Source organism: Neopelma chrysocephalum, unplaced genomic scaffold (assembly GCF_003984885.1).
Source record: "Neopelma chrysocephalum unplaced genomic scaffold, ASM398488v2 Primary Assembly neopelma1_59, whole genome shotgun sequence".
Lineage (NCBI taxonomy): Eukaryota > Metazoa > Chordata > Aves > Passeriformes > Pipridae > Neopelma > Neopelma chrysocephalum.
Genome location: NW_020897714.1, coordinates 18,316,639 through 18,335,367, shown reverse-complemented (window position 1 = coordinate 18,335,367; position 18,729 = coordinate 18,316,639). Strand labels below are relative to the sequence as shown.

Here is an 18,729-nt window from a genome sequence, read left to right as displayed (position 1 = left end):
CGCATCACCTTGCCCTTGTTACATGGCCACACTGGTGCAGGACCTTGTTGGATGTGTCCAGCCTTCGTCCTACTCCAGAAAATATGGGTCAGAGGTGGCTTCCTTGGCTGTTCTAGAATCCAGCCAAAAGCCCACTGGCCTCTGAACAGAACCAGGGTGCAGGGACAAGGGAGGGAGTGCCAGCCTCACGGGCGTTTTGGCACGCAGTAGAGGCAAGGTGAGCCTAGTGTTGTGACATAAATAGCACACCTTGGCTGTGCTTGGCTTTGGTGGGCAGTGTTCCCTGCTCCCAGCCAGCCAAGACACGTCACCACCGGAGAGGGCTCTCCTGTGGCTTTCCAAACCTCAGACACTGAAGAGGTATCTAAAGCAACTCTCCCCCAGGAAGCCCTAGCTCAGCCCTATCTCTCCCATTCAGGGGAGGCCAGATCACACCATTCCAAAGGGCAGCCCTGAGGGTATTTTGGTTGGAGCCAGCTGGTGACAGCCCACAGCTGAGCCCAAACACTGCCCTTTCCCAGCACCCAGAAGTGCTACCTTCCTGCTCTTCTCTCCCACCTGCTTGAAAAGCATTGCTGCCCAAAGCCTGTCTGCTTGCCCTATCGCATCTCCACCACCAGCACTTCCCCACTTGAAGGTTTGCTGTAGCCTTTTTATGCAGCTGCTGTGGGCTGGAGGTTAATGAAGTGAATGTGGGGCTTCAATTACACACAGGGAGAGTATTTTTCACCATATTTCTTAGATTAGCATGTCATACATTGTGCTTAAGCACACAGTTTGGAAAAGCCTAAAGTATTTTTTAGCCACCAAGTGCTAGGTTGTTCTTGGATCTAATTCCATTTTTAAAAGAAAAGGATGTGGGACACCCATGGGAGATTCTCCAAAGCATTTTGGAAGCAGGAGTTCGGGTTCCACTTGCTACAGCTTGGCCTTCGTGAAGTGCTCCCTATTCCCTTTACATTCCAGAATTCTCTTGACTTTTGTCAGAGCTTCTCTGTGTTCAGAAATGTCCAAAGACTCAGAGCAGGACTGATGCACAGTGCCCAGGAAGGTACCAAGTGTGTTTGTGTTTGACTGCAGAGCTGATCCCTGCTGGCTCAGGGCAGCTGTTTCAGCACCCCTGCTCCCCACTCCACAGGTCACAGCCCACCCAAGGAAACAATAACAGGGTTTGGAATGTAACAATTTATTGGGGTTAATTTTTTGTTTTAATTTTTAACTCCCCATTTCTGGCATTGATACAATATTCAAGAGCAGCAGAAAGAACAAAATGTACAAGAATACAAGAGTAATTAGCACAACCCCCACCCCCAAACCTGGAGCAAACCATTTTCTTGTGGGAAGCACCAAGGGAAGGGGTGATTCAATCACCCCTCCAATGGCTATGCCTCCCACCCATCCGCTCTAGACAGAGTTTAGCCAGCTGGGAACTGGATTAAAAAACAAAACAAAACAAACACTATATTTAAAATGAAAATTGCAAGACAAAAAAATAATATATAGATATACAATTCATCCGTGCACAATCCTTAAATGCATTTTTTTCAAAATAAAAAAAATTACAAGATACATATTTAGGTTTATCTTAAATTAAAAAAACTTACCACCTTCACTCTGTATGCCAAGTGAGGGGAAATGAAGAGAGAAATGGGTTGCACCAGAACTATCAGCACTCTTATGAGTCAGGGCTGACCTTCTCCAAGAGAAAGGACAGGGCTCTGATGCTGCCAAAGCTCAAGCACAGGCAGAATCTGAAGCACCCAAGTACCACAGAACTCAGTGGGGTTACTCGCCTACTCCAAGTTCAGTGTTTGCAGGAATCTGCAGGAGTTGAGCCTAAACTTGGCACAGGGGAAGGTGAAAGGAAGGAACAGATGAGGCAGGCCCCTGTCCTTCACCACCAGCAGACAACTTTCTATGCAAAAAGAAAACAAACAGGGGAAAAAAATCCCAAAATAGAGAGTCTCCTCTATTCTCTGGGAGCATAAAGGCTTAATGGCAGAGGAGAGAAGAGGAGGGAGGACAGCACACAAAGTTGATTTGCTTGGGGGAGGCGCAGGCATGACAACTCTTTTCTAAAAAAAGTCATCACAATGATTAATTTTTTTGTTCCATTTGAGAACTTGACCTAAGACTTTGTCCCCCTTTGCAGCTGGGGGCCAGAAGCAGCAGGCTCCTTCCAGACAGCTGAAGAGCAACCAACCTGAAGAGCAGCTGGGGGGCTGCTCGAGAGCATAAATGGGCCCCACCAGTCCTACGAGGCCCTGAAGCCCCACCAAGTGTTTCGACCCACCCAACTGCATTCCAGAGGTTTAGTGTGAGCTCTAAGTACTCAGCTGAGCAAGGAATGAAGAACCAAGACCCTGCAGTGGGAATTAACACTTTGTCTGCATGTCCCAACCATGCCCCTTCCCTCCCACCAGATACATTTTCTGAGCCACTGCTGAAGGTGGCATCACCCTGACTGCATCTTACTGCTCTTCTGTCACCTGATTTTTCCCTGTGCCACAGCATGGTGCTTGCTGTCCCCTTCCCAGCTCTGCTCAGCCCAGGAGTGCAGAGGGTATCCCCATTCCTCCATCACAGTGCCATCTGCCAGTGCCTGGAGGGAGCACAGCACTTAACCTGGGGTGGAAGGACCCTCACTCCAAACACCGTGCTTTTGGATGGCCCTGGAAACATAATTTCCCACCACAGAGAAGCTGGAAGGGACAGAAGAGCTGCCAGAGGCAGCCCACCACCCCAGGAAGGGGAACTGACTATATCTCCCTTCACTCCCAGAAGGAGAAATTTAGAGAAAGGAAGAAAGAAGAACTCAGGGCCCTGCCATATCCTTACAGGTGAGGCAGGTGGAACACAGGGCATCTCAGATGCACCACGCAGAACACACACGAAGCTTCTGGTGCCAAGGCTGACACTGCACAGACAAGAGTGCAAATGCCTATGACCACACCAGTCTGACAGAGGGCAACGCTGAAATGGGAAAGGAGCAGAGGACGGAAAGGCCAAGGTGAGGACGGAGACAGACTCCAACATCTCCTCTCATCTACACCCCCCAAAAAGAAATCATACACATTGCACTCTAGGGAAGGACATCAAAAATGTAAGTAAAAAAGAAAATAAAGACACTTATTTGCTCAACCCCAAAGCACTGGTGAAATGAAGATACTTCCTGGAGTTACCTGGGGAAGGAAGCACGGACAGGGAGTGGGGGATTTCTGAAGCAATGCTCAGCACTCTGTCTCTGTGCAAATGCCTCGAGAGTTGGGCTGCCAGCACCCTCAGCAGGATGATCCCCTCCACCCCCATCCCCTTCCCATGAGGGAGACAGAGGCACAGAGCAGTGACACAGCTGAGAGAAAGGCCATGGCAAGCCAAGAAGGAACAGAACCCAGGAGACACCAAATCCCTGACCTCAAACTAACCCTTTACAGCAGACCACCTTCAGAGAGGAAATTAGGAAGGCTGCGCACAGGAGAGAAAGAGGGGAGAGGGAGGTTTCTTTTATATTTATATATTCATATATAAAAAGTAAATAAGATCCCAGCTCTTGCGTGATTATTGGGCAATTGAAAAACGCAGCAAAAGCAAGCGACATTGGAGTAAAAGGATGCACCAGGCAAGGAGGAAAAAGTCTTGTCAGAAAGTGGGGAAGGAGGCAAAGGGAAAAATAAGCACTTAGCCAAACACGCACTCCAGGTTTGTTACACCCCCCTGGTAAGAAGGACCTGGCTCCTGAGCAGCCCCACTAATGCCATGACCTGGAATTGGCAAAAGTGTGAGGGACTCAGGAAACCATCCTTCAGCATGGCAACCTCCCTTAGCCAGGAGGTCCCCAGGAAGGTGATCATCTCCAAACACTGGGAGCTGCCGAAGCCTCCTCTACAAAGAGGGGCTGGAGAAGGGAGTGAAATCCCTAGGAAGACTCAGCTCAGAGACAGCTCCTACCTGGTAAAAAGCATGATTGTGGTTTTTTCTTTTTTTTTTTTTTTTTTTTTCATTTCATAAAATCTCCCTGGGAACTTCAGTAAGGGGAGACCCAGAGTAATGCTCCCTTTCTCTTTTGAAAACAGAAATTAAGCAGAGGCTCACCACAGCTGGGCCTGCTCACCACACTATTTCTGTTTTCCATCCCAAAAGGAGCTTGTATCTCATTAGCTTCACGCCTCCCCAGTCCCACTCTGCTCAGTGAGAAGAGGGCACAAGACAGGAGGCTGCTGCTCCAAGTAAAAAGCTGTGGGAAGCACTGACAGAGCTCAATAGGCAAAGAGAGGAGAAGTTCCCAGGAGCAGCCCAGGCTATGGGAGGCATCAAGACATCTGTCATCCGCCACTGCAAAGCCAAGGGCACCAGAGAAGTCCAGAGAAGAAAAGCTGTCCAAGTGTCCCTGCCTGCCACCTTCTGTTCAGACACCAACATCTGGTAGCTTCCCTCTTCCTCCAGGCACTCCCACACACCAGATGAACACCCAGCAGACATCCTGGATGAGGAAGCCAGCACACAAGAGTTCCCTCTCGCTCTGAAGGAACGTTCAGGCAACTCTGCCCCGCCACCCAGCAGGAAGCTGAAGCAGAAGGCTGCCCTACTTGAGCAGAGTCCCATCAGGGTGTTCATCTCCCCTCCCATCCCAAAGACTTCCAACATTTGCTGGCCTCAAGAAGAGGGTACACCTCACTCAGCAACACCTTCAGAGCACACAAGGCAGCTCTCTCATCTACTTCTGAAGATCCAGCCACTGTTGGAGAAGAGACACTGGACTACATACCAATGGGACTCGGTTCTCTGTCCTGATGTGGTGAATCCTATACAGAAAAATGCCACTCCCCACCTGATGCTGGAAGAAGCTAAGAGACCCTACAGAGGGGAGGCATATCTGCTTCCCAGGAAATAAGCCCACCGTGATTAATTCTGCTTGGATACAGGGGACGGAAAAGAGAAGAGACAGCAACTTGGCAGGAAAAGTACATGCCAACCCCAAATCTTAGCAGCTTGCTGTGCATGCAAAGTAAGTCAACTGTTTCCATGTTGATGGCCCGATTCACATTCTGGCAGAATGTGATTGGCCATTTCTGAGGGCCGCTCGGCCAGAAAACCACTTGGAGACTCCACCTTAGCTCACAGGAGAGGTATGGGAGGGAAGGGAAGTCACTCCAACACTTGGGAGGCAAGGACGGGAAAGGTTTGTAGACAGGGTTCCTCCAACATGCAACTTGCCTTTTCAGCTCGGAGATCGCTGCTTAGTCCTAGAATGCCTTTCCCTCCAGTTCAAGCAAGCCAAACACCATCCCAGACATACATGCTTCGATACTACAAAATACTCTTTTCCCTAAGGACCATCTAATACCACTACAATTTGTGCAATCACTGCATTTATTATTCATTTTTAAACTCTCTCTCGCTCTCTCCCTGTAGAAATTTTTTTTAAAACTTTTCTTTTTTTATGCAAAACTAATCATTTCACTTTTTCCACTCCATCATAAAATCTCCTCTAAAAACACGACAACGAGAACAAACATGGCACAGACACAGAGAATACTTCCCTGTTTTTGTTGGTTTTTTTTCTAGGGGTTATCGGGAAGGGAAGGGGATACTTTCAAATAAACTCCTCCCTCAATTCCACACCCTTTTTAAAAGGCATGGATGAATCTTCTTTCCCATCTCCGCCATAAGGAGCAAGGGTAAAAATTCAGAAGGAGGAGCATCACCCACGTGAATACGAAGGTAGGTTAGTCAGCCTCAAGTGTCTTGTCCACCTGAGGGAACTTGAGGTTGCTGCTGCATTCAAGTTAGCAAACCTCTAACTCAAAACAGCACGGGATCCTCATTTCGGATCCAGAGGTTCAGGGTTTGGTTCCCACCTGGCGACCTACCCAGGGAGGGATTTGTCACACAAGCAGGTGAGTTGTGTCTGCAAGCCGGATCATACTCCCTTCTTCCTCCACAAAGGATCTACTGCACAAGTTCTCTGCTGCAACAAGTCCTCTCATTTCCTCACTGCACAAAGAAAGTCCTTGCGGAGCATCCCTACAATGACCCACTGTTTTCCTCTTCACAGACAGTTCCCTTGCTTCGTCACTCTGGAGAAAGGCAAAACCCCTTCAATTAAACAATTCCTGCCCCTTGCCCCCAAAGAACACCATACAAGAGACACTGGGGAAAAGAATTCTGCCAAGCAACACATCTTGGCCAAAACACATCAAGAGTTTCCTATTAAAGTTCCCTTTTATCTCCCACTTAAACGCTTCAATATTTTTTTCAGAACCTTGATACCACGAAACAAAACACATCACCACATACACACCAAACAGTAACTTAACAACCTAAAGTGACTGGCTGGTTTGCATCCACCCCACAAAGCAGCTTCTCTTATCTTGCAGCCACAGATTAGTTCTTGTTCAGAAGGGAGAGGAAAAAGAGAAGAACCTCCTTGCTATTTTCCTAAGAAAGAGCTTTTCCCTATGCCTACAAACTGCTCATCTTTGAAGCTGCAGTCAAATTGATAGGCTATGCTAAAATAAGGGATCCTTGGGTGTGCCAGGCACAGGAAAGATGCAAAAAAACCCAAACAAACAAACAAAGAAAACAAAAACAAAAACCAAAACCCCAACCCCCACAAAAAATACAAGCAGGTATTAATACAGACACGCACACAAGTCCAACAAGTTATAGGAAGCCTTAACTTGGTGAATGGATCAGGGAAGTCTCTTTCTCCCTGCCCCTAGCTTTAGCTGTGAATGAAAGCACATCCCCAAAGAGTCCACTATGCTCTTTAATCAAGGAAAGAAAAAGAAAGAGGTGTACAAAGGGTGGTGCTAACAGCACCTGGAATCCCCCTCGGACTGTCTGCACAGACACCCAACCGCAACTGCTGTAAAATCACCGTGACCCACAGCTTGAAATACCACCTGCTGTGAGACGAGGTTTGTAGGGAGGACAGCAAAGATTTTATTACACCAACCCAGGCACTGGAAGAAGGGAATACACAAGCTCTGGGCACAGAAGCCCTAATTAAGGTCAGAACCCGGTCTATCCCTCTACCACTCTGACGATGTCCCTTGGGCAGACAAATATTACTTCCCTCCCACAAATTGCCTCCCTTCTACCCTCAGATCACTGCAACCATAAAATCGCTACTCCACATGAGAGCACTCCTTGAAGCCAGCAGCTCCTGAGCATCCTTGTGTGAAAGCACCAGAGGGGCCAATTCCAATTGTGTTTACCCACCCAGGGTAGGTCTGTAAGTAAATGAGCCCTGGCATGGGGAATATTTCCACCCTTTTCACCTCTACAGCATGTTATGTGGAAGTGACACCCCTCTGCCCCATCCAGTGACAGGGCTGAAAGGGTGAGGTTCTCCCACTGATTGAACAGCACCTCTTTTCCTTGCCCCTACAGGCCGAGTCCTGTGAGAGTAGAGGAAGTAGAGAGCAAAGGAACAGCATCTCACCGTGAAGCTTAGGACCCACACAGAAACGGAGCAAGCCAGAAACGGCAGGTAAAAAAGAGCTTATTTTGGATGTGAACAAAGGTGGTCAGGAAAGAGGGAGCTTGGGCAAAGAATAGCAAGCTGTGGTCTTGCTCCCTCCTACTTGCTAGGGGTGAAGAGAAGGAATTTCCAGATCAGCTCACAGGAGCTTTGGGGGAAGAGATCCCAGCACACGTGCATATGGTGTGAGAGAGACAGGTATTTCTTATGAGCACCTTTGGTTGACAGTTGTAAGGGCTGTTTCAGATGCTGAAAAGACAAGAGGGGAAACCTCTTCCAGGCCACCCACCACAGGGAGGGGAGAGCAGGAGAAGCAAAAGGAAGCAGGAAGAGCATACGCCCCTCCCTCCTTTGGAGGGAGCAAGAGGAAGCAAAGAGGGTCGGGGGAAGCTTCTGCACAAGGCAGGAGACCAGCCTCACCCAGCTGGGGCAGCATCATGCTGTTGGCATCATCTTCCTCCAGACCGAAGGGTGGATGTACAGCCCGCTCCCACTTCCACCACAGAAAGGCCAGGGAAGGGCATTTCATGTCCTCTCCCCTGATCAAGTGCAAGTGATTAACATCAGGAGGAAGATCTGGGCCGGAAGCAGACTCCTCTTTTCTTCCCTTTCTCCTGCAGAGCTGAGCAAGCTGGAAAATGCAGGAGAAGGGGAGGGACTAGGGCACCTGAAAGCACCCATACAACTGCCAAGGTAGCACCAATAGTCAAAGGAAAGGGGAAGCCAATATGGGGCATATGCTGCATGGGGCACCCCCACCACCCCAGCTTTGTCTCAAGCACCTTCCAGGCATGACACTTCACCTGCCCTTCTTCCCCTCACTCTGGGGGCATCTGGATCAGCAACTGCCATGAGGACAGTAGAGGAGAGGGCAGATCCAGGCCGCAGGCCAAGAGGGGAAAGCATGGCAGGATCGTACTCATGGCAAGGGGGAAACATAGGAATGGAAGAGACTGCATGCACATTGTGGGAGAAGGTTTGGAGGATGTGGGCAAGGGCTCCAATCCTCTTACATCCTTCCCTCAAGAGTCTGGAGCTCCTCTTCAGTTTTGTCAAAGATGGAAGGGTAATGAGGAAGAGCAGCACCTTCCTCATCACCTGCACAGGCACATGCTCACCCATCCCTCAGTCCCAAAGGCTCCACTGCCTGTTGGACAACACCACATTCAAGGACAAACAATCACTCCCCAGCCCCACCACAACCCTCCCTGCCTCCTCCCAGCAGCACTAACACCCAGGAACAGGGGGTGCTCCCACACCCCCACTGACACGCTCCAGCCTCCAGGCAAGAGGAAGTGGGCAGGAGGAAAGGAGGAGGAAGGGTGGCAGTGAGGGCAGAGGGACAGCCAAGGGGAGAAGAGAGAACTAAGGACAGCCATTCACACCATGACTTCTCGCAGGTAGAGCTCCCCCCACACCCCTGGAGTGGGGGGACCTGGCCACTCACTTGCTGCCTCCTCCACCACCACCCGCCGCCACCTTCTCAAAATCCTCTGCGTTACAGAACTCCTTGATGGTTACGGTGAGGAGGTTGCTGGTGACATCCGTGACCACCACGTTTGAGCAAGGGGACATCTCAGGACGCCAGTCGCCGGCCTCCTGCTCTGGGTCAGAAGAGGAAAGAGACAAGGAGGGCGTCTGCCCCCCACTGCACCCTCCTGAGGGAGAACGCTTGCTGGTGGCAGCCGACTCGGGTGGGATTGAGAGGTCAAGGACCTCCGACTCGCGCCAGTCGGGGATGGCTGGGCTGAGGGTCTCGGGGAGCAGCTTCGGAGGAGAATCATCTGGGTCAGAGGAGGAGTGGGGAGCAGGTGATGGGCAGCCAGAGGAGCTGGAGCTGGGAGCATCATAGGGGGTGGAGCCCATAATGAGCCCACAGGAGGCTGCCTGGGAGCCTTCTGCCTCCCCCTTGCCCTCCAAAGAGGGGGTAGGCGCAGCAGACGGCTTATTGTAGAGGGAAAAGGTGCCAAACTTCATGTGGCGGATCTGGGTGCGGAGGACACTCTCGCTGAACTTTTTGCTCTTGCCAATGACACGGTTTCGGGACGGAATCTTGGGCCGAGCCAGGCCCCCGGTCCCATTGGCTGGCTTCCCACCTTTGTCAATGACTTTGAGGTTGAGGATGATGCGGCTGCGTTTGGGCTCACGGGGTTTAACCTTACGGTTGATGATGCGGACGGTCTCCGAGAAGGGGGAGACAGGAGGACGAATGCCAGCCCCACCACCCATGCTCCCGCTGTTCTGGGGATCTGGACGGGGCAGGGGCCGCCGGGACATGCGGTGGCATCGCCGGATGTCTTTCTTGAGCCGGTGCACTGCGGCACTGGAGTGGAGCTTAGGAGAGGAGGTACTAGAACCAGGCTTGACAGAAAAGTGTACATCCCCAATGTGGAGGGCCTCCGCTTGGGCCCGAGCCTGCAGTGGTGGGGAGAAAGAAAACAAACAGGGTCAGAGAGGCAGCCCAGGTGCAGCCAAATCTCAAACCAGGCATTGCTCACCTGAGGCCAAGCACTCACCAGCAATGCTGTGTCACATTTATATCCAACATTAATGATAAGCATGGGTACACAACTACAGGCTACTGATAGCTACGGCACAGCCCCCAGATAGGCATGAGGCACTGTCTATATCCTTTTCAGACAGCTAATGTCTCCCTAAACTGTGCTCCTGTTGACACGTGCTTTCCCCAGGGACAAACTGCCAATTCCCCAGGCACGTTTCACGGTTACAGTCAGTGGTCTCCAAGGCCCCCTGGGTCATCATCAGCAAACATACACAACCCTCCACTGTCAGCCAAACAAGCCAGCATCCTCCTAGAAACTGAGGCTGTTAGTGCTGAGCTAGCACTCAAAATTACATACTAGTCCCAAGACTGGGGACTGTATCTTGTACAACATGAGTACTAGAGAGGAAGAGTAATGCGCTCAGTTTCCTCTTCTCCTCCCACAGCCAGAATCATCTCTGGAAAGCATGGTAGAAGGGGGTCTTGAGGAACAAAGATGGAGGCATGCGAGAGTGGTCTGATGGAGTTGTCTTAGCCAAACACAAGAAATGCAGAGATCTGAAGCTCATTTCTAATTAGGCCCACAAGCTTACTGTGCTGTGGGAGCAAGGTCCAATGTTTAAAGCCAGAGATTAGGCCAGCTGGAATTCAAGTCAAGTTCAAAGAAGAGATTGTCTTGTCCCTTTAAACACCACACTTGTTTAAAACCTAGTATGAACCAGAGCAGGAACAGCACTAGTTCAGCTGTGCTGTGCCAGCTCTCCCCAAGAGCCAGGCCAGGGGAACAAGACTTTTAAGCTCTTCTGGTGCTTGGAGATAGTTCCAAAACCTGCCCCGGTTCATGTACCAGAGACAGGAACGTTTTCTGGCAGCAGGAACAACAGTTTCATTGGTAAGCTGGTGCTGTATGACCTGAGGACCCTGTGGGCATGGAAACCCAGAGTGCATTCTTACATCACACCCCACCAGAGCACTGTTGCTTTTAGAGCTCAGCCTCCTACCTGCACCCTGCTACTGGCCCAAATCAACCCGTTTCCACATTCCCTCTCAGCAGTGGTGATAGGTAGAAGTCACAAAGGCCTGGAGGGGACAGGAGAGCCCCCCTGTGATTTCCCATCCAGTGAGCAGCTTCCTCCACCTCGTGGGCACAGCAAGAACTGCAGTGCTGGAAGACGACAGCTGCTTTTCCTCCCTAACTTTTCCATCCCGTTGCCCCTTGCACACGCCAAGATCGGGATGGCTTCTTGCCAGCTAAGAGCTTAGCACTCAACTCCATCTCCTTTGTCACCCTGCAGGCTGTGCCTCCTACCAGAGAAACGCCCAGGGAAAAAAATGTGCATGTAAAGGCTGGGATCTAACAGATCTAAGCGAGGGGCCCAGCCAGCCCCTGCACAAAAAGCTCAAAGCCCTGGCCCCACAGCTCAGAGCTTTGCTGTTACCCAGTGCCCCTCTTCTCCCACCTAGATCCCTATGAGGACCGCAGAAGATCCCAAACTAGCTGAGAACAGAGACGTGAAGACATTTTGTTCCTCTCTGGCTAACACTGGATGATCATGGCCTTCAGTACTACCTTGTATCCTGGCTTTAAAACAGCTGCAAAAATGAGGCCTCCTTCTTGAGCTCTACATGAAAACACAGACTGAAGGCTCATCCAGACCAGGAACTCTGTGTTAGCCGACTGACAAAGAAATAGGGACAAGTTGACACAACCGCCAAGGCAGGCACAGACACTCTCCACATTAAGAAACAGGGCTGTTTCCACCTAGCTAGAGGGAAGTGCTCCCAGCACACACAAACCCAAACACATCCTGCTGTAGCAGGAAGCATCCCAGCGTCCAGCTAGTTTCTCTTTGTTCAGCCTTGCGCATTGCTCCATGGCCCAAACTGTTGAGAAAATAATCAGACACAGTTCCTGTTGCAGGCATCCTACAGGTTGGAGCCCAGCAGCAGTAGATAAACTCCCAAGGCCACGTACCAACTCTCTCCATCCCGTCTCATCAATACATAACTTGGAGACACCGCAGACCCTGTCAGGAGGTCACAGGCACAGGCTGTGCTTGCTCCCTCTCCTCACACGTCCCACTGAAGCAGATGGCAGACACAAGGACAAGCTACAGTTTGCTTTCTGACATTACATATAAGCATAGCCTGAATTAACAAATTTATTCTTCTTTTCCCTCCCCTTCCCCATCACAGCTAGCCCTTCTAGCATTGCTGCTCTTGTGCTTTGGGCTTCTCACCAATTTACCACTGCTCAGCTGAGAGCAAAGCGCAACACAATGTCCTGTTCCAAAATGCAGGACAGGAAAGCCAGGCAGAGGGTGCAGACAGATGCACTAGTGAAAATCCTTCATCTACAGCTTCAGCAGATAGACACAGGTATCCTTCTAGGTCTCTCCTGCTGCCAACACTGCGCATCTTTCAGATTAATTCCATACCCTGTAATCATGCCTTGGAGTGAGTTTTGCCCCCTCTGTGCCATTCTGCTCCAAGTCAAATCTAATTGCCACCTTCCATCAGTACCGCCATCCATTACCCATGGGAAAGAAGGCAGCTTCTCACAGGGGTGGGGGAAGCAGTCACAAACACCCTCAGGTTCCTTGTCCATCCCAAAATTCTTCAGCAAAGCTTCCCATCAATCACATTAAATGAAGTGATGATGCTGGGATGGTCACTGCCTGGCCACTTCCACACTCCTGCTGATTTTACTTTCTCTGCCTGTGCACATTAATCAGCTCTTGTCCTGTTTTGACAGAGAGACCTGTCTTGGTTTTGCGCTTGCACAGCAGCTAGTGCAGAGCCCTGGTGCAGGGCTGGGACTTCTCCAGTGTGCCAGAACCACTAGGTCTCCTTAACTTGCTATGCATCTGCATTTCCAGTTACTTCTGGGGCACTTCCTCAAGGCTGAAGCTGCTTCTAACTCGTGTTTCAGCTGTCTGCGTTTATTAAATTCCAGTTTCAGTAGTCTCCAGGTAGACTGCAAGCAGCATCAATACCTTTGGCCAGATAATATCAAGAGAGAGGATAAGTTGGGACTCAACAGTCCTCCCCTGGTGCTACACTACTATCCCCAGCGACAAGCTTCAATGCAAGTTCCAAAGAGCAATATGCAAATATTCAGCTTACCTTGAGATTGTTTTTCCAGGTAAGGTTTCAAGAAAAATAGTATCAGATGCGTTATCTAAGACCAACCCCCAGAGCCCTCTCACTTGTGAAGCACAGGATCAGGTTTATTCAGACATCAACTATGCAAACTCATCTCTTCACTGCAGAGGACAGCACATTTTCTGGGCTCTCCTTCCCCTGCTTCCAACTTTACATTAAGTAACTTGCTACCTCAGATTTGGAGAAGATTCAGCATTCAGTTTTATCTGTTGGAAGTGCACTTCTCCCTGCTACGGATCCATTTCTCGATCACACTTAAAAGCCATATGAGCATAAGGTCTTTGAAAAAACAAACCCATTCAATCCTTTCAGCTGTGTCACCACAGTTTTCTACTTTGCTCACAAGTCTTCCAAATGGAAGCTACGTCTCTGGGTTTTGCTGTTTTCACCCGCAGGATGTGCTCACTGCTGAAGAGGTACTCAGCATGTATACAAAGTAATTCACTTTCTGCTTACAGCTCAGCCTACATCAGGATGCAGCTTCTGGAGGCTTGCTGCAGTGCTCTGTCACGAGAGCAAGCCAATTGCTAGGACTGCTTCCCTTCCCCCTCTTCCCTTCTGGGATACGTATCACCTTTATTTATCTTGTACAGCTCTCCCTCATTGCCCCTGGGAACTAGTGTATCTCCCCCATTCCCTACTATTTCTGAATAAATGTCCCTTGAGGCCCAGAAAGCATATTTGTTCATTTATTCCCTTAACACACTGAGACACACAAGCACATACACGGACATGTGCTTAGAAAGGCCTCTCTTACCTGATTTGTATCAAATCTCTCCAATTAGGAAGAAAAAAAAAAACACCCCAAAACAAAGATCTTGTAAGGCAAAATGGATTTCTAGTTAATTATTTCAAAATCAAGCCAATTCCAGTAGTGCTGCTGCACCATAGCAGCACAATTCTCTCATAAATTACTGGGTCTGCTTTGTCTTTTATTCTCCACCTGCATTCCCACAGTCCTTGCTCCAAACAGCATTCGCAAGAGCTCTTCTTTCCCCTTTTTGGCTGCCATTCTGCCTTTTTATCACCCTCTTTCTTCTGCAGTCTTCCAAGTGACAAGGCAAAAGCAAGCCAGTTCATAGCACAGTTCTCCCAAGCAACACTGCCATAAACTAAAGTTTCCCTCTGGATGGGGAACAACATGCTACAAAGGGGAATGGTCTGTTTTCAAACCGCTCGGGGATAATTTACGAACAGGGAGGAGATCAAAAGAAACCCAATTCCAACTTCAGAGTTCAAGAAAGGGCAAAGTGACAGAGCACCACGCTGCTCAGCCCCTTCTTCCCCCACTCTCCCACTAAGAATTTCCTTTACTCTGTTCTCCCTTACTTCTTCCTTCCCATTAACCTTCTCCACCCTTGTCCCCTTAGTATTTATGGCCACCCCAACTAAGGGTCTTTGCCAGCCACCCACTGAGCTTGCAGATCGGGCTCTGTCTCTGAACAGCACTTGCTCGACTGTATTAGATGAGTTGGTGAGTTTTGCATTCCGTACAGCAGAGTGCCTAGGGAAAAGCAAAATAAAAAGAGCAAATCGAGCAGGAGAAGAAGAGGAGGAAGATCACTCCAGCATGTGCTGTATCTCTTTCTAACCTCATACCAGCTTCCACTCTGACCTGCAGCCTAAGTACCTGTCCTCAAGGATGACTTCTGCCAGACACCTAAGTAGTAAGGTAAGAGCCTTAGGTACAGTGCTGCCTGTTTCAGACGAAGGAATCCACTTCCCACCGCTCAGCACAAGGCTGCAGCATACCAGCAGCCTCCCAAGAATTACAACCTCCCGCCAAGCCTGATCTCAGCTGTGGGAAAGTGTGCCCCTAGTATGCAGAGAATAAAGACCCACTTCCTGCCCAAAACTCTGCAGTTCAAGTTTGCAGGGGTCGCTTTCAACATCGGCCATCTTGACAGTGATCTTTCAAAATCTGGACTGTAATTTGCCTCTGCAGTCTGATCGAAAGGGCAAGTGTTAGAAACAGGAGCCTGGCTTACAAAGGCAGCAGGTGGCCAAAGATGCAGCTTTTCAAAGCTTTTCCAAAGGTGTGGGCCACTAACCTGCTGGAATGCTTTCTGCAAATCCCTCTGGGTGTCTATCTGCAACTTTTGAGAACTAATCCCAGGATAAAGCGAGCCTCAACTGCAAGCTGAAACACCCACACAACCCAAGGGACTGAGCGGCATTTCAGGGCACTTATTTTGATGCCATCCCGGAGACTCAGAAGCCTAAGTTTAAGCACTGATACAGATGAAAAATCCTAGCGAGCCACCAAGTTCAGGGCAGATTAGTCTACCAAAGTGGTCCTAGGCCAGACTTCTGCTTAAAAATCATTGCAACCAGATCTAATCTGTCCAGATCAAAAAGAATATTGTTCTAACTGCCAACTCCAAATACTCCCTCTGGGATACAAGAATCAAATTTCTTCCTTTGCTTCTGAAATTCTCACTGGCGAGAGATTCTGCAGCTGAAAGAACTGAAAACACTGTTAGCGATGTGTGAGGCAGTCCCACTCCTCCCATATCAGCACCGGTGCTGCGGGGCTGGCAGAGGTCAAACGTGCATCTTCAGTGGGTCAGAAGAACTGACGAGAGATGCAAACCATCACAGTGTCTCTGTCACAATTCTACCCACAGCTGTGTTGATTGTGGTTTGCCTGAATGGAACGCAAACAAGTTCAGATAGGGCTGGCTGAGATAGAGTTACTTCTTGCTGCCTGGCCTGGGGTGTTATTTTTAGGGTAGGATCCGAAGTCACAGAGGAAGAGCAAGTCAGAGCATTAACAGTTCCGCCAGCTCTGTTTCCCAGAGGTGCAAACCAAGTGGCAGTGGAACCGCTCTGCCCTGCCAGCCTCTCCCACAACGTGGCACCAGCTTTCACGAGAGTTAATCTTGCTCCCCATCACAATCCACCTTCTACAAAATAGTGAGCCAGCTCCACAAACCTACAGGTTTTCATTACTGTTTGAGGAGCTGGCAGAAGGAAGATGTGCCACAGAAACGTGTCACCGACGTGATTCAAAGGGTACTGTTGAATAATTCAGGTTCCAAGTTTAGGGGGGTTTTAAAGAGCAACGGGAGAAGAGAAGCAATGAGTGGGTTTTGAGTTTGGGGGTTGGTTTTGGTTTTTTAGATGAGTGAAAATGACTGATTTTTTTTTTTAAATGAGTAATATGGCAATGGCTTTTGCCATATCACATTCAGAATCAAAATAAAAGAAACTGATTACACATAGCATAATCACTTCTCTACAGCTCTGAACAGTGTCAGGTGTTACAAATACCAGTATTTTTTAATTCAGGCAGAGAACTATTTTAAGCTGGTGGTTTCCCTTTAAGTGTTCCTCTGCACTGTTGGAAATCTAAGCACAAGGGTTACATTTAATGCATGACTGCCAGAAAGAGAAAAGCCAACTAGTCTGGTTTCCCTGAATACAGCATAAGAGCTAGTAGATATGTTTGTAATTCTCAGTCTGCAGACACAGAAAAACAGGCAATGAGGGAGAAGGACAGTTCCATCAGCGGGACTTTCCGAGGATTACCACAGTCTCCTGGGTTTTACGAAGAGCATCAGAATATGCCTGTTCCTGCATTTCTTTCGTGTGCTTCATTATATCCTCTCAAAGCAAAGAAGAGGTGACACCCTACCCCTCACTGCTCTTTCCAGTGCTCATGCAGTTAAAAGTGCTGCGCTGACTTGAGTAAAGCTCCTACTGCTGCCAGGCAAAGGAAAGTATTAACCTGTTTCACAGATGGGGAAACACACACAAAGGCTAAATGAGTTGCCCAAAGCCACAGAATGACTTGGTGATAGCGATGCCTTACCACAGGGTCCACACTGTCTGTTCCAGGGCTTTATAGCAGAATAAAACCAGGGAAGCTGCAGACTTGCTCATCTGTCTGAACTATACAAAGCTGTGTTCCTTCTATGCTCATTTGAAGTCTGAGATTGTGACAGTTGGAGAGGAAAAGGGGGGAAGAGAGGAGTAGAGCAAGGTGATTTGTCTGCAACTAATAAATACACAAAGCTCATATAGCAGTCATACAGCTACTGGTGCTTTTAAGAAGAGAAAGTAAAAAATACAGGGAGGGCCTGCACTAGGGACTATCTTCCTTGCTCCTCGTTGCAAGGGAGCAGAGATGCTGTGACAACATCTTTTTGCAGAGATGTTGAGTCTATAAGAGCAGAACTAGAAACTTCAGCTGCCATCCTATGCAGAGGTGAAACACTCCTCCTCCTCCTCCTCACCCACTCCCCTCTGCCCTCCTCAAATGCAAAACAAGCCCGCAGCTTATAGATCAAAACATGAACCCTTCATGAAACTCCTATGGAGCACCTACATCCTGAAATACAATCAGAGGAGTACAAGTGGCAGCGGGATTCCCGCCTCAGCTGCCTGACCGCTCAGCATGCTGCTAAGTTGCAGAGCATGGGCTGGATGGAACAGGCTGCTGAAGGAACAGGGAGCAGGGCTGGCTAGCTCTCCACTGCGGCAGCAGAAGGCCGTGAGAGGGAGAGGATATTGGAAAAAGAGACTGCAGCCTCACCATGCACATCTGCGTGTGCCGATCGTCCTGCTGAGGCACCCGTCGCACGCACACTCGCTCTCCCCTCACACGCTTCTGTGCCTCTGCCCACCCTCCCCCTTTCCTGTCGGTTTTCCCCGCGCTCCCAGAGCCAGGCATCAGGCACAAGTCACTTGAAAGTCCAGTCCTTCCAAGGGCATGCACCAGAAAGGTTTGAGAGACATTTGGCTAGGCCCAAGTTATTTAAATAAGAGTTACCTTCAGCAGAAAAGTTTTAGGTTTAGGTCCTCTCTTCTTGGGCCCGTACAGCTCACGCTCTCGTTCCCTTTAGGGAGTCAAATTTGTCAAGAAGTTAAAACTTTTCCCAAAGGAGAAACAGAAGTATACAAGTTTGATTTAAAAAAAAGAAAAAGAAAAAAAAAAGATAAAAAAGAAACAAGGAGAGCCTGGACACTCTTTCCCGCTCGCCCACCCAAAGCCAAACCTGCTGCTGTAGCCCCCCCAGCCTGGGGTGGGGGATGAGCACTCACTTCTGCTCGAAGGCGGCGATGAGGCGGGAGTCCAGGATGTTCTCCTCGGGTTCCCAGGTGCTGTACCTGCCGGGGCGGGAGCAGCGGGGAGGACAAGCGAAGGAGTTAGCGCCCAAATCCCACCGGAGCCGTACATAGGGACACCCTCCCCCCCACCCCCATCACATTCTGTCCCAGCCAATGCCCCCCACCCCCGCAGCCCGGGCGGGATGCACTCACTTGATGGCCCAGCCTTTCCATTTCACCAGGTACTCGATGCGCCCCTGCAACACACGGGGGAGAAAAGGGGGGGGAGGGGGGGAGATGTTGAGGCGGGGGGCCGGCGGTCGGGCCAGCGGAGCGGCCCAGCAGCGAGGAGCGGGGCAGGGGTTCCCGCGTCCCCACTCGGGGTGGCCCCTCACCTTTCGGATGCGGCGCTTGATGATGGACTCGGCGGCGAAGACGCGCTCCCCCACTGCAGACAGCTCCATCTTGCTGCTCCCCCTCAGCGGCGGCGGCGCCCACAGCCCATAATAATCCCGCCCGCCCG

At 49.8% G+C, this 18,729-nt stretch overlaps 1 protein-coding gene across 2 annotated transcripts; it reads right to left on the bottom strand.

Annotated features, from left to right (window-relative positions):
• Positions 1-1,169: 1,169 nt before the first annotated feature.
• Positions 1,170-18,718, bottom strand: CBX6 (chromobox 6). Of its 2 annotated transcripts, none has more exons than XM_027680211.1 (5): positions 18,602-18,718; positions 18,420-18,463; positions 18,201-18,266; positions 17,929-17,995; positions 1,170-9,901 (listed from the first exon to the last, which is right to left on the bottom strand). In XM_027680211.1, exons 1-5 carry the CDS (start codon positions 18,668-18,670, stop codon positions 8,930-8,932), a joined length of 1,218 nt encoding a protein of 405 aa, XP_027536012.1. In that variant the 5' UTR covers positions 18,671-18,718; the 3' UTR covers positions 1,170-8,929. The 2 variants fall into 2 exon arrangements, with proteins under 2 accessions (XP_027536012.1, XP_027536013.1); XM_027680212.1 differs by having other exon boundaries at positions 1,170-9,847.
• Between the last annotated feature and the right edge of the window lie 11 nt (positions 18,719-18,729).

Excerpts from the sequence above, each read along its gene's own strand:
- CBX6 (XM_027680211.1), bottom strand. The coding sequence starts at position 18,670 with ATGGAGCTGTCTGCAGTGGGGGAGCGCGTCTTCGCCGCCGAGTCCATC. Across the intron at positions 18,464-18,601 it reads TCAAGCGCCGCATCCGAAAG|GGGCGCATCGAGTACCTGGT; the intron begins GTGAGGGGCCAC and ends CGTGTGTTGCAG. Across the intron at positions 9,902-17,928 it reads CTAAAACTTTTCTGCTGAAG|GCTCGGGCCCAAGCGGAGGC; the intron begins GTAACTCTTATT and ends CCACCACTGCAG.